General features: G+C 35.4%; 1 protein-coding gene across 2 annotated transcripts in view; it reads right to left on the reverse strand.

Annotated features, from left to right (window-relative positions):
* sfswap (splicing factor SWAP) overlaps positions 1 to 16,294 on the reverse strand; it is a 35,091-nt gene that overhangs the window by 11,176 nt on the left and 7,621 nt on the right. For both annotated transcript variants that reach the window (XM_008119039.3, XM_062958722.1), the window contains 11 exons: positions 16,122 to 16,256; positions 15,765 to 15,853; positions 15,017 to 15,242; positions 14,291 to 14,403; positions 12,661 to 12,796; positions 11,253 to 11,499; positions 10,418 to 10,549; positions 8,005 to 8,098; positions 6,819 to 6,990; positions 5,184 to 5,417; positions 3,316 to 3,506 (listed from right to left, as the gene is read on the reverse strand). In XM_008119039.3, the coding sequence (XP_008117246.2) occupies positions 3,316 to 3,506; positions 5,184 to 5,417; positions 6,819 to 6,990; positions 8,005 to 8,098; positions 10,418 to 10,549; positions 11,253 to 11,499; positions 12,661 to 12,796; positions 14,291 to 14,403; positions 15,017 to 15,242; positions 15,765 to 15,853; positions 16,122 to 16,256 (1,769 nt within the window). The remainder of the gene's footprint in view (positions 1 to 3,315; positions 3,507 to 5,183; positions 5,418 to 6,818; positions 6,991 to 8,004; positions 8,099 to 10,417; positions 10,550 to 11,252; positions 11,500 to 12,660; positions 12,797 to 14,290; positions 14,404 to 15,016; positions 15,243 to 15,764; positions 15,854 to 16,121; positions 16,257 to 16,294) is intronic.

The raw sequence follows: 16,294 nt of genomic DNA on the forward strand, positions 1-16,294 counted from the left end.
AACAGAACATCCCCAAGAACAGAATGATGTACTGAAAAATTGAAAGTCACAGCTATGGGAAGCCGATAAGGCCGCAAAGATATTTGAGGTATGAAAAGAAGAGACTCTTATTTTGAACTCTGCTTTCTCAGATCTGGCAGATGAATCTCAAGAAAAGCTAAGAGAAAAATCAAAGTCAATCCTCAGTGCTGAAACATCTGGCAGGGAGCAGAGAAGCTCTCATTAAAATGACAAAACGTTTGCTGAAGTCTAGATGTTGGAATCACAAGAGAAACATGCCAGGCAAAGAGAGGATAAAAAACTTTCTGGGTGAAAAACATAAGAATGAGAGTCAAGGAAGTTTTGCTTTATGTCTTCCATCTGTAGAACTCAGCTGTGACTGAACAGGTGTCTAGCTATAGAAGACTGTGGAAGCCCTTAATACTCAAAGCAACCATTTGACTGGTTAAAATTTTATTACAACTCATAACTTGATTGCTTTGCAAATATCACAGCACTGCAGAGTAATCTCTCTTTTCCCAGGTTAAAGGCTAAGCTTCATTTCATTCTACAAGACTAGGCTTAAGAAAATGTACTGTACTGAATTACCAAAGGAAAACAGAAACCTCCTTTGCTTCCTAACAGATGCCATGTATAAGCCGTGAGTAACATCACCAACAAAACAGTGATTCAGTCTAGGTCACCTTTTTGTACAGGAGAAAAATTCCTTGCGATTGTTCCTCATAAAAGAAAACAAGCAGATACAAAATCAATAATGGTTCAGTGCAAAGAACAACATATAGCTGGAGCTGAAAATGAAATAATGTTCACAGAATGATTGCTATAGAGTGGAAATCTGTGAAGAATGGAAGACAAACCAGATATACCAAAGAAGCAAACGGAAAGAAGCCAAAAGCAATGCCAGCAAGTGGAGGTCCCTAATAAGTGCTGCTGACATGGAAGACAAAAAACTACTGGGGTTTTGGTGGGATTCACCTATCTATATAGGCTTGGATAATGGGCTGGATTACCACTACAGTTTTATCTCTAGAGCTCTAGATGGTTCTGAGTGTGTTCTGCGTAGGCACCGAATAGTCCTTTTCTGTGAGTCACAGAGACCATGAAGAAGAGTAAGGAATAAAATAGATCACACATCCAAGTCTGTGTGCGGGCGGGGAGGCTGGAGTGGTTTGTCAATTGTACATGTAGCAGCACAAAATATAGCAACATTAAAAGTAATTTATGCTTAATATAATATTATTATTATTATTAATAATACTTTATTTTTATATATCTCCCCCAGGGGGACTCGGGGCGGCTCACATGGGGAACAAGCCCAATGTCACATATAATAAACAGTCATACATAAAAACCAATATAAACAATAATCTTGATCAGAGAGGAGGAAGGAAACATTAAAAGAATTCTGGTGCCAGAAAATCCCCCCTTTCTGATTGTATTTGCCCTTGAGGTTCAGGGTAAGTGAAATCGGTGACCCACATTTCTCTTTATTGTCTTTTTTATCGTGAGATTAAGAAAACTTTTGTTGAATCTGCTTTAATTTAATTGCAGGGAAGCCTAACATCACTAGCTCCATTCCTATTTTCTGAAGGTATGAGGCGGTATGAGGCAGGCCTGTCACGTTCAATAATAGGATTTACGGGTAAAGTTGAATCTCTCGGCATTTTTCTCTACAAGTGACACGCTGTTGAAATAAAGGTCCTTCTACACTTGTGTTCAGAGCAAAAGCCTTTTCAATATACATAGCAGTTAATTCCTATTATCCACAGATTATTTCTAGCCTCCTTTGTTATAAATTTAATGAAAGTTAGGATTACATGGAGCAGTAATAACCTGGGGGAAAAAACCTTGAAAAAAAGAGCACTGATGTCTTTTTTTTAAAGGTGGTTTCAGCTTCTAGCAGACATCTAGAGGCAGAAAGGGTCTTTTAAATGACAAAAATGAAACCACAGAAAAAGCAAAAGCTTAACTGACATTCAGGGAGAAATTTTAAAGCCTAAGAGCTGTTCAACAGTAGAGGAGACTGCCTCTGAGGGCATTGTTGGACTGACTTCTTTCAGGAGTGCTTTAGCTATGCTAATGGGGGGTTGGACTAGATGATCCTTATGGTCCCCTTCCAGCTCTAAAATTCTACAGTTCTAACTATTCCGTTTTCAAAGAAGAGAGTTATAGGGGAAAGTCCTTAAAATGTTAGAAACTAGAGCACAAAATTCATGTCAGGGGAATCAATAGTTCGTTTGAAAATGCTAGTTTTTTGATCACAGCATTTGATTACATCAAATAAGCATTTGATCACAGCAAAAAGTTAATGCTCCATATCTGCATCCCTTCATACAGATGAATTTCTTTGGCACATCTAGTGATCTACAGTTGGGAAAAGGATAAAATCAAAGGGCAATGGAATGTGCAGAAGAACAGGTTGCTGACCTGTACCTGTATTTATTTGAGTGGTCATAAGTGAATTCATACAGAGCCTCTTCGGAACCTTCTAGAATCACTAGGCAGAAAAATCTGGGCTCATACCAAGACTATATACGGCCAGGTTGCTACGGAAAACCCTACTGCAGCCCATAAAAGACTGAAGGTATCGTGACCCTCTTGATGCACTCTAGCACTGGAACACCTTTTCATCCAACACAACACCAGAACTGAAAATTTCTAACTGAAAATGTTTATTAAAGGAATCAGATAAAAGGGAGAAAAGGGCAATGCCAAAAGGGCCAGCAGAACAGAAAATACAAAATAGCAGTAATCCAAAAATGACAAAGAGCATAAAGTCAAGAGAAGCAAAATCCACAACAGCATTTCAAACATAAATCCATGAACATGAAAACAGTTAAACCCTTCAAGGAAACAAAGGCGTGAAACAGAACAGGAATCTTGAGAATACTTGAATCATGAACTTGAGAGCAAAGAGACAGGAGAGCCATCTGCTATGGCAACGTTGTCTCCTCTGAGACAAAACGTACAAATGTAACTCTTGTTGTTGTTATTTCCTCTCCTAAAGGAAACTAAAAGTGGCTAACAATGCTAAAAACAATACAATGTATAATTTTAAACTGGCAACATAGAAACACCTAGGCAACAATCGAGAAGGTAGAGTGCATTATTACAGTAATCCATGTAACTACGGCATGCACCACGATGGCGAGATCTGACATCTCAAAGAATGGGCACAGTTGGCATACAAATTTTAAATGGGGAATTTAAAAACCAAGTCAAGGTAGTCTTTTGCTTGTTCTCACAGCAGTGCTTAATTGTATGGCTTTCTGCAGTAAGTGCCTTGGTGGTCAAAATGACACTTGATTTACTCACCTCTATATTAAAAGCATTCTCCTCCATTTTCTCAACGTCTGCATCTGCCAAGGGATTCTTCAGATTCTGCAAAAACAGAGCAGCTTTCCTTTTTCTTTCTGCCTGAAGTTGCTTTTCTTTTGACTCCTTAGATGCTTGAGCTAGCTTTTCCCTGGCTGCAGCTGCCAATCTGTCCTCGAGTTTTTGCTTTGCTGGGGGGATACAAAAAGTGTAGAGTTATTCACTAGCACTTTCGGGCGTCAGGATTTCTGATTCCAAACTGAATCACTAAAACAAAATAAAAACCACATGCGTATGCATCAATTGAAAGAATACTTTAAGCTTATGCTTACTGTTCATAAAATTACTTTTTACACAGTAGATATGGTACAAAAATAAAATGAATGCAACACTAATAATTATGAATTCATAACAAAGAACTGATAGATTTGGACTGAGACTCGGAATGCGCTTCTAAATGTTTTAATTGATGTTTTAACTTAATTAATTTAATGTATTATTATTGTTGTATGTACTGTATATACTCAAGTATAAGCCTAGTTTTTCAGCCCTCGTTTTAAGACTGAAAAAGCCCCCCTCAGCTTATACTCGGGTGAGGGTCCTGGTTGGCTTATATTTCGGTCAGCTTATACTCGAGAATATATGGTACATTTATTATTTTTCTCTATTATTATTGGTATTATTACATTTATTATTTTTCTATATTATTGTTACTACTATTACATTTATTTTACTCTATATTTATTATTATTAATAAATTTATTATTTCACTCTGATATTATTATTATTATTGCATGTATTATTTTACTCTATTTATTATTACATGTATTATTTTACTCTATTATTATTAAAAGGATACATAAGCACATTTACATTGAAGAAGATGAGAACAATGATTTGATCAGAGTTGGACAGTCTTATCTTAAATTTGAGCTTTATGGAAATATTCAAAAACATTTCACCTACTGATGCCTCAATTAATGTAATTTTATTGGCATCTATTGTTATTTCTAAAATTTACCACCTTCGGCTTATATTGGAGTCAATGTTTTCTCAGTTTTTTGTGGTAAAATTAGGTGCCTCAGCTTATATTCGGGTCAGCTTATACTCGAGTATATATGGTAATTGTTTTATATTGGTGTTTTATAATTGGTTGTAAGCCGCCCTTCGGGGATGAAAAGGGCGAGATAGAAATGCTGTAATAAATAAACAAATAAATAAATGAGTTCACATCTAAAAACCATACAAGAAGAGCAGTTTGGAGGGAAAAAAATAGAAACAGGGAATATGATTATGACTATAGGAACAATAAACGTAGGAAAATAATTTTTGGGAAACGTTGTCAAAAGTCTCAGTGAACTATGATCACATACAGGGAAAAAGAAGAAAAAAGATACTAAAAGCAAAAACATGTGGATCCGTGTATCACTTGGCAAATAAGACACAGCATTTAGAACACGTAAAATATCGAGTGCTTTACCTTTTTAACTCATGCAATTTGCAATGTATGTTTATTTAGAATGGAAATATTCAGAACTACGGTAGAGTCTCGCTTATCCAAGCTAAACGGGCTGACAGAAGCTTGGATAAGCGAATATTTTGAATAATAAAGAGGGATTAAGGAAAAGCCTATTAAACATCAAAATAGGTTATGATTTTACAAATCAAGCACCAAAACATCATGTTATACAACAAATTTGACAGAAAAAGTAGTTCAATACGCAGTAATGTTATATTGTAATTACTGTATTTACAAATTTAGCACCAAAATATCATGATGTATTGAAAACATTGACTACAAAAATGCATTGGATAATCCAAAACCTTGGATAAGTGAGACTCTACTGTATCAGTTATTTTCTTCTTACCTTGTTTGGCCTCCAGCTCCTCCTGAGTAAGCTGAGGCTTCCTTTCTTCAGGAGCATTACTGGACGATGCAAATGCTACGCCACTGTTAGATGTGCTACTTGCATTCTCTTGACCTTCTTTGCCTTCTTCCCCTTCCTCGTCACTGTCATCATCTAATTTCACACGGTTTTTCTCCAAAGGGAGCAAGTCATTCTCTTTGACTCTGATTGCAAAACTGATTGGTGCAAAGGAGGCTTTAAAAAGAAAAGAAAAGCTTTACTTAGTGAGATACTATTCACTAGGCAACTTTTATTGGCAATGGCAAAGTTTAATATTAATTAGATGGAGGTGGTTAATACAGTGGTATGTTAAACCGTTCTCATGCTTTAAGAAGGTGCATTGCAATATTTTTTTTCTAATTTAGACTGTAAATAGTCTCCGCTGTTTTACTGCTTTTAATTATTTTTGTTAGTTTTATTATTTGGATCTCCTTGACCAAAAAAGGAAGTTAAGACACTGGTCTGGAATTATTCGAGTCCAGGGAATCCAGGACATTACTGCCTATGTTTTAAGTTATTTTAACTTTTGTAAGATGTGTTATTATACTGTGATTTTATTGTGTTACTGTTTTTTTTGATGTAATACTGTTTTGGGATTTCCCAGTGTAAGCCACCCCAAGTCCTTCGGAAGATGGAGCGGGGTATAAAGTTTATATTATTATTATTATTATTGACAAAAAGACATAGCATGACACAGTAAACAAGATAGATATGCTGGATTTCGTATCACAAAATCACAAGTCAAACACTTCCCATCAATTTATTATTATTATTTTATTATTATTATTGTATGACACAGCAAACAAGATAGATATGCTGGATTTTGTATCACAAAATCACAAGTCAAACACTTCAACCAACTTATCATTATTGTTATTATTATTTTATTATTATTATCGTATGACACAGCAAACAAAATAGATATGCTGGATTTCGTTTCACAAAATCACAAGTTGAACACTTTCTAAGTGTTCAGGACTGTGTGATGTATTTTCGGATGATGCGCACAGATCCCAGTAGGGTGGCCTTTTGCAGCTGGCAGATCGTAATTTTGTCAATATCTATTGTTTCCAAATGCTGTCTGAGATTATTATTATTATTGACACAAAGACATAGTATGACACAGCAAACGAGATCTGTATGCTGGATTTCGTATCACAAAATCAAAAGTCAAACACATCCCAAGTATTTAGGACTGTGTGATGTATTATTATTATTATCATTATTATTATTTACTGCATCTCTCAACTGGATAGTATATTCTTGCTGAAGCAACCAACAATTACGCTCGCCTTTTTGGCTGTTGTATCACACTCCTAATTTGTGTGGTTTGTGTCCTACTAATAGTCCCATCATATCAAGCCAGAACATTTCTACATCTAATTCAGAAGTAGAGTTTCAGAAACAAATGTTTTCCAGCTCTGCTATCCAGGAACCTATTAAGTGAAGGTGACAAGGATTGATATCTTGCACCTTCTTCTGGATCAACAGCTTGAGATAAGGCTGCTTTCTCACACATTACGGGTACATTCAAAGCAAAAAGCACATACATGTAGGGTTTCCAAGTCTCTGAAACCTACACCAACATAGACATACCTTTCACCAGTTTGCCATCATTACCAACTTTGATGATATTTGGGTCCTTTTTATTACTTCCTTGGGAAACAGACTCCAGATCTTCCGATGTCTGGTCAGTAGAAAACGGAGTTTCTCCAGGTACATCACTGGCAGTGCTCACTGGGATATCCTCTGACAAAGATGCAACATGCTGGAAGGTGTGGAAAGGGGTAGAAAGAAAGAGGCATCTCACTTTTCAATGGAAAATAAAATCATGTGGCTTAAATGCTTATATTTAAATGGAGCCACAAAGAAAAACACAACTTTATAAAGAAGCAGGCTTTGAACAGACACTGAAATACACAACGTAAATTCCAAAATAGTTGCTTTACTTTTTGTCCTTTAAAACAATTTTTAAAAACTGATTAAAGGGCTATTTTAACTATTTTCTAGTTGTATAGCCTTTTTATCGATGATCTGGATACAGAAGAAGCACATGATGTAGCGCACAATGATAGAAGGAAGATATTGGAAGGAATATACTGGAGGAGACAGCACTTTAACTAGCCTGGCTCTAATTTGTTGCGAATTTTTAAAGGAGATAACATGCTCCCTAAAAACTGGTCAATATTCTTATAACCACATCTTGTACAGTTAAGTTTTAACTTTCCCGCATAAGAAACATTACATTGGTAATACCTTTATTACTTTATAATAACTGTATATTATGAGCTACAGCAAATTGCCATTTGCAAAGATAATGTGAGATAATGCATTTTAAAAATTAATATATTTGCTGGAATTGATTTCTCTGCTTTGACTGTTCAAGACAAGCCACTATAAAAAATAATATACAGTAGAGTATCACTTATCCAACACTCGCTTATCCAAGGTTCTGGATTATCCAAGGCATTTTTGTAGTCAATGTTTTCAATACATCGTGATATTTTGGTGCTAAATTTGTAAATACAGTAATTACAATATAACATTACTGCGTATTGAACTACTTTTTCTGTCAAATTTGTTATATAACATAATGTTTTTGTGCTTAATTTGTAAAATCATAACCTAATTTGATGTTTAATAGGCTTTTCCTTAATCCCTCCTTATTATCCAAAATATTCGCTTATCCAAGGTTCTGCCGGTCCGTTTAGCTTGGATAAGTGAGACTCTACTGTACCATTAAATGAAGCACCACCATTGTTTCTGAATGTTGCGGGCCTACCTTTGAGCTGTCATTGTCCTCTTTTTGAAGGAAGAATTGCTTCTTAAATTCATAGTAGGCATTGTACTGATGCCAGGGCTGCAAAAACTCAAATCTTTTCGAGAAGAAAACAAAAATTAATTTGTGCAAAAATACACACGTATCAGCACTGCAAACACATTCATTTATTTACTTACTTGTTTTTTATTTTTTATCCTGCCTTTCTCCCCATAGGGACTCAAGGCGGCTAACAATAACTTGTTTATTTTTTTATTTTATTCATTGCATTTTTACCCCACTTCATCTCAACCCCGAAAGGGACTCAGAGCGCCTTCCAAAGTGGTAACAATTCAATGCCACAATAAACATAAACATACAAATACAACATACATTAAAATCAATAAAATCATAAAGCCATAACAATCAAAACATTAAATAAACAAAAAGCACAAATAGCCAAAAGCATAATTCAAGGAGCCATTCTAGTCATATTTCAATCACTTCATAGTTGTCTATTGCACACTTTTCTAACAGAGATTATACATATAGTCAGAGTTTTTGTCTTCGCTTTCACTGTATTCACCACTAATAATATAACAAAAATCATTATAAAAAATAAATCTAAAATAGTTATTCTCTAGGACAATGTCTAGAAGATGGATCAAAAAAATGTGTAGGTGGTGTTGGGAAATCACGGATATCAAGTAGCTCTTTAATAACTGTTCTCGCTTCATCAAGTGGAATATTAGTGTATAATGATGAAATATCCATTGTTATTAATATGTAACTGGTGGGTATTGTCAAAGATTCTATAACGCTAATAAAATGTGTAGTGTCCTTAATGTAGGATTGCATCTTAGAAACAAATGGTTGTAAATGATAGTCTACAAATTGTGCCAAAGGTTCTAAAAATTGAAGATGTACTTGAAACTATAGGTCTACCAGGAGGGGGCGTGATGGCTTTGTGGATTTTTGGCAAAATATAGAAGAATGGAGTTCTAGGGTACTTGTTATGTAAGAATTCGAATTGTTGTAAAGAAATATATCCTTTCGCTAGGCCTTCTTGGCAGACTGTGCGAATGAGGAATTTTATTTAGTCAATGGGATCTGTTGGAATGGGTCTATAAAAAGCGGAATCATTCAAATGTTTTTCTACTTCCTTTACGTAGTCACTAGTGTTTAATAAAATAGATCCTCCTTTGTCAGCCTGTTTCCAGGTGTAGTCCTGTAGGTTTGCCAACCTTTTTATAGTATCCAACTCAGATGGTGTCATGTTAGTATGGGTATAGGTTCTAAAACGGGCCAGTTTGTTAACATCCCTTTCTACCACTTTTTCAAAGGATTTTATCATTATGTTATCAGTACAGGGGCAAAATTTACTTTTGGGTTTGAATTGGGTGTGGGGTTCTATGTTTGTAACTGTCCCGAAAAGGTTTCTTAACCTGATCGTTCTAAACAAATGGAAAAGTTCTACTCTCATGGGAAATAGATTAAATTTGGGCGTAGGGATGAAACTTAATCCTTTGCTTACTATCCCTGCTTCTCGAGAGGTTAAAGGGTAATTAGAACTAGGTTTGTTGTTGTCTTTTTGTGTTATCGGGTGCCGCTGGCATATCTATTATGTCTGTTCTCACTTGTTTAGGAATGTATTGAGTCTCGTAACACCTGTGAAGAATCCTGAAGAAGGAATTTTTCCCAAACAAAGATTTACAAGCACGGGGTTCTTTGTAGACTTTCCCAAGGACATCTCAAGTATCTTATTCATTCCTACAGAGACTTTTCTTATAAACATTTCTTTTCCATTGTTTATCAACCAACTATAAGACAATACAGAGGAGTGAATACAAACTCTGACAGTTTGAACTACCTCCACCAGGAATATACAAAATTACTAATGGGACTTAAATACTGTATATACAAGTGAAGACAATTATTATTTATTATTTATTTTATTACAATACTTATATCCTGCCCTCCTCACCCATAGGGGACTCAGGGCGGCTTACAATAAAACACAATATAAAATATTACAGACAATTCAATCAATTAAAATTAAATACATTAAACATTGATAAAAAATATACATATAAATACACAATTGGCGCATTTTGAGTCTGATAACTGGTCTGTCATTGAGTTCTAGGATGGTAATAATTGATGCTGCTGTTATTGATGCTGACAAAAACTCTGACTATATGTATATTCTCTGTTAGAAAAAAACTGCACTATTGGATATTGTACCATTATATATCCTTGTTCAGCTATTCATTTCTAGATTAAATGGTCTTATATGTCTTTAGTACTGTATAACACTATTGTGTATAACAGTTGACTACTTGTTGTTTTGCTTTTTGGTAATTGAGAGAAGCAAGCCATTTCCTTTCACCGTATTGCAAAATTCTATGACATCATGAAAAAAGCCAATCACACTGACCTGGGATCATTCTTGGAACGAACACTAGTCTCAAATTTAATCCCATTCCTTGCAACATATTCAGCTAGCTTGTCAATAACAGGTTGGATGTCTGGAGGTGGGGGGATGATGGCAACCACAGGGGGAATTGTGCTGAAAAAACATTGAAACATTACTTACACACAACCAGAAGAATGCTTCACTTTTCATATCACAACTGATGGACAAGAGGCATATTGCTCTGGTATGCTGGACCCAAGACAAAATTAAGTTCTGAGCCTTTTATTTTGGCACTAAGATTTGTAGCACCGTTTGGAAATGCTTCAAGAATACTGAAACATTGCAGGGAGTGAATTAAACAGGAAGGTCTTTTTAGAACCATTGATTTGGGAATTTCAACAGATAAAGGATGGATACTGTAAACCTTTCTGTATTAATGATGAGGGTCTGTAATTTCCACCCATCATTATTTTTGAAAATATAATTGAAAAGGTCCTTTTGTACTCTGTGGGCTGGTGGAGATGAGCAATTAAAATTAAAATTTCCCCCTTCTCCAATGTGATTTAGACCTAAGGCCCTTTTTTTGAAAACCAGAAACTCCTGGTTTTGAGAATAGGCCTTCCAACAGGCCTGAAACAGCTCAAGAGCACACTGTGTAGAAGACACTAATAAGTATTAACATTGAATCATGTTTCTTTCCATTCATATTCATGACCATGAATCAGCACGTTCATTTGGGGTAGTTTATTGTAGGTAGTTTATTTACACTCAATTGCAAATATATATATATATATATATATATATATATATATATATATATATATATATATATATGCAAAGACTTAAATCATTATACCTTGTTGATGAAGTCGTGGCAGATATTCCTCCACGACTTTCATCAGCTGCCTCGGAGGATTGTGGTGGTATAGTGCCAGGAGGTGGAGGTGCAGTTATTGTGGCTACTCCTGTAGTGCTAGACACAGTTACTCCTGCTGGCAGAGCACTGTAGTAAGTGGCCATGTCAATTCCCGGGGGTGGAGGAGCGAGACAATAGCTTCCATCTGGTAACATGTAATAACTGTAATACATGGCTGCCATGGTTGCTACAAAAAAAAAAGTTTTATAATTAGTGCCTTGTGGACTCAAAAGAAAACACACACAACAACACAGATATCAACTCTTCGGAACATCACTTTCTATCAAAAAAACTAATTGAAATGAAACTGAATCCAAGTGTAAACAGCACTTAGGTAAATGAGGTGGCAAGGATACATGAAAAGAATCCAAACCATATTTCTTTCATCCATCAATTCATTTTGGCATCTCCTTTAAAGTAAATTAAAATCACATTTGCTTAATTAAAATTAGGAAGTGGTAATAGGAAGTACAGTAGAGTCTCACTTATCCAAGCTAAACGGGCCGGCAGAAGCTTGGATAAGCGAATATGTTGGATAATAAGGAGGAATTAAGGAAAAGCCTATTAAACATCAAATTAGGTTATGATTTTACAAATTAAGCACCAAAACATCATGTTATACAACAAATTTGAGAGAAAAAGTAGTTCAGTACGCAGTAATGTTATGTATTACTGTATTTACGAATTTAGCACCAAAATATCACGACATATTGAAAACATTGACTACAAAAATGGCTTGGATAATCCAGAAGCTTGGATAAGCGAGGCTTGGATGAGACTCTACTGTAGATTTAATCTCTTTAGGACCAGATAAAAAGGACTGAGAAGCTGGAAAGTCGAATAAGTTATATATATGCAAATTTATTTAATGCTTAGACCATAGGTCTTTTGCATGCAAGACAAACAAACAAATACACAAAAGCCAGACCATCAAATACAATATAAAACATTCCATTAAAACCCTATATAAATCATTAAAACATTAAAATGCTGCAAATATCAATGTCAGGATATGCCCTTCAAATACTACATATTTCATGGATTAGCACCAACATAATTAAGAATAAGTTTGTAATAGCTTATTTTGTGTGTAATACACTTTCAGAATTGTGAATACAGTCGGTCCAAATTGTGCACCAGAAAAAAAATGCAACTTGCATAAACTGTTGAGGAACAATTGATTGCCATAGCTCAGCCCTTGCAGATTGGATGTAGGAAGGAGGGGGAGCTAGTTTATAAGCAAACAGGACATGCCAGGATGGAAAATCGGTAATACTGCTTCTTACAGGTTTTATTTATAAATAAAAATCCTTTTACATTATTAACCCTCTTATTGTAATGCACTTACAATCTGAAGAATATTCTATTTGAGATGATGGAACAGTTGCTCCTTCCGCTGACTGAGAGGCAGCCAAATTATTTTCAGCCTGCGTCTTGCGAACAAGCACTGCCAGTGGATGATCGGGATCCACCACCTTTAAAGGCTGCAAGGGGAAAAACATACGCAGATATCAGACGTTGATTTCCTCTCACATTACACATTTTCTAGCCCTAGTTTATCAGCTGTGTTTTAAAAGATTGCAGGGCAATTTCAAGTATGTATCTGGAAATGAATTTCAAAACGTTTTGTACAGATGGGGTTGCTGAACAGAGACAAACGCTGTACACCTAAACTGTTATTCCTCATTAATACGGCACTTTAAACTGCACAGCCAGTCTTGTGTGATGCATGCCAATAACACACACATATGTGTGTGTGTGTGTGTGTGTATACACACACAATATAATTTACAATAATATATAATAATTATAACATATTGCATATACATATAATATTCATATTATATTCTAATACGATACAATACTAATAATACAATATAATAATATTAATTGTATATTATATTTTACATGCAATATTACTAATAATATTACAATATATTGATACAGTACAATATAGTAATTTATTACTAGTACTGTACTATGCTAATATAATATTGTATGTAAATTTAATATGTAAGCCTCTCTGAGTCCCCTTTGGGGTGAGAAGGGCGGCATATAAACGTAGCAAATAAATAAATAAATAAATAAACAAACTTACATTTTAGAACAATTGTGGAATGCAAGGGGGTGCCCCTCAGCTAATGCACCTACTATAAAAAAAATCATTTTTCTTGTCCCCAAATGCCTTCAAAAACCCTCTATAGAGAGGTTTCTTATCATCAAATTAAGAAGCCTCTTCTCTTTGGGCTTGACTCTGCAATGACATTCCTCACCACAATGAAAGTTTAACTATAGTGGAGATGCCACTATAAAAATGAAGCTGTTTCTGGTGGCAGTTAGGAAATACTGGCCAAGATTTTAAAAACCACAATTAACATTTTACAATCTATACTTGGCTTTGGGACTTACTTGTCAGGATGTGATCGGCCCAGCATTCACACCAAACTGATCTGTTCCCATCCTGCCAGAGCCAATTGAGGTGGGAATGGCCTAACTGATAAGAGCCATCTGGCTGGGAGGATTGATTTGTGACATGCTCTGGTCTTCGAGCCTGGGAAAGGAATGTTGACAGGTGGGAACGTGGAAGGGGGGCCAGGGAGAAGTAGTTGTTTGATATGCTGGGTTTTGGGCGGGTCTCAGTTAGTTGTTTTGTTTTCATCTTGGCAAGAAGGATATCAATAAAGTGTTTCCACGGAATTGCCTGTGTGAGCCTGCTTTGTGTCCTATAGCTTCCAAGGACTGACATTAAGTTTCCTAAACAGCATTGCTCAAGCTACATGCAAAACGACTTGGGAATTTAAGAAATTGTAATATTTGTGCCTATTACTGATGACACAATGTGCTGTCAATCCAAGCCAAAAAAAAAAAATCCTACAAGATGTTTGTGGAGCCTCTTGCTGCCTAAATACCAGCAGCTGAGATGTTCATTTACAAAAATATATATGATGCAATACTATATACAATTCTTGGCTAAATACCTTCATGAGCTCTTCGAGTCTATTGTGCTTTTTAGACGCAAAGAGGCTTGGGTGCAGATAGTTATCACCATCATCTTCATCAGCATCATCTTTATCTGCATCTTCATTTATATCTATGGGGAAAATGTCATGGTTGTAATTTCTTTCAGAGTGACATGGAAAGGTGTGGCTTTCAGAATTTTTCAAGACATCATTTTTAATGCATCAATAGCTAAAGAAATGTATAGGTTATGCAACAGAGATCAAACACATTCCTTGGCTTCATATCTTAAGTGTTTCAATTCATGATTTAGAATTACTATGTAAGGGTCAGAAAGCTTTTTATAGTAGAAAACAGTCAGTATTGTATTACCCTGTACCTTCAAGAATTTTAGAAGATACTGAAATTGCCTTGCATCTAAACAAAATTCCATGCCATGAGTTGCCACACTATTTTCTACTATTTTCTATATATAATCGCTTCACTTAGCTCTTGAATACAGAAAATACAGAGTTATAATCAAATGTACAAATCATTACACCATGTTGACTCTCCCGTATAGGCAGAGATCGCTTTAAAACAGGGTAGATTTAATGATTTCCTATGCTGGTGATAAGCTAACTTAAATTTTAATTGTGTATGTCATTGAACACTTTGCAGAATCATTTGGCCAGCCAGTGTGGTGAATGGGATGTACTGTATTACTAGACAATGTGGACTGCAACTGCTGTGTATCATTTACTTACTTCTTTTCTCATCTTTCTTCTTTTGTGCAGACGTAGCATACCGTCCCTCCTTTATAGCTTTCTGAATAAATTTGTAGTAAGGGTTGAGGTAGTGGTCAAACCGCAGAAAGTCAAACTGAGAGTTTCGGGCTTGTTTTGCTTTCAACATAATCTCAAATTGGGCCCCCTGCTTGCAGACAAAATTTGCAGTCCGTTCGATGATCGCATGCATTTTAGCTGTTGGTGGCTATGGCAAAAAGAGAAAAGAAGTATACATCTTAATTTTTACAGAATTCAGTTCATCCAATTAAGATCCCCACCTCACCCCATTGTGGCAAATATAGATTGGAAGGGAATTGTCTTAAATTTACCTCTTTAAAATAGTATAGCTGAGATACTGAGTTTACATACATATATTTGTCCTTCTACATTTGCAGTTTTGTTTATTCAAAATTTGATTTTAAATGTCCTCTTTTGGAATATCTACGTCTTCCCGTGTGACTCTATTTTCAACATCCTCCATTCATGCTGAAGGATCAAGAGATTTCTAGAGAGAACACCTCTCTATGAATCTCTACATTCTTCAATGCAATTCTATGGTCAGCTTCAAGCTGGAAAACCTACAAATTTTTAGAGGGTTGTTCTTCCATGAATAAATATTAACAAATTATAAATTTGTGATTTTTCACTTTCACAAAGATCCTGTGGCCCTAACCGCCACAAATGTGGAGGGGTGACTATATATCCACATACATACACACACACTTACCAGTTCCACATCAGAAGGTACATTCAAACCCAAGGGAGCAATAAAAGGTTCTTCGTTTTCTTCCAAATTTTCTATCTTCATTGCAGAAACTATAAATTAGAAGATAGGCTGTAACTCACAACTAATCTTGCAATTTAAACACAGTACACAAACAATAATATAAATATCCTAATATTTGACCATCAAATTTTCTGGCAATGTACTTTTATGCTACCCCCAAATTTTTATTTTATTTAATAACTTATTTATTAACTGTGATTTGCTCAGATGGCACAACCAATACAGTTCTCATGTAAGCAGGAAAGTACTTTTTCAGAAGAAATGTTTTTACTTTCAGTTATTCCACACAATATCTACCTTTTCCTCTTGAAGGCTGCTCTTCTTCCTCAGTGGGTTCTGAAGGATCATAATAATCACTGCTATACGTGAACCCCACTGCATTATAGGTATCATCTTCGGCCAAAGCTTCACTCAGCCTCTTATATTCTTCCTCTTCAACAGAAAGGTAAAATTCAATTAGGAAAGGAAAT

The sequence above is a fragment of the Anolis carolinensis genome, chromosome X (assembly GCF_035594765.1).
Source record: "Anolis carolinensis isolate JA03-04 chromosome X, rAnoCar3.1.pri, whole genome shotgun sequence".
Taxonomy (NCBI): Eukaryota; Metazoa; Chordata; class Lepidosauria; order Squamata; family Dactyloidae; genus Anolis; species Anolis carolinensis.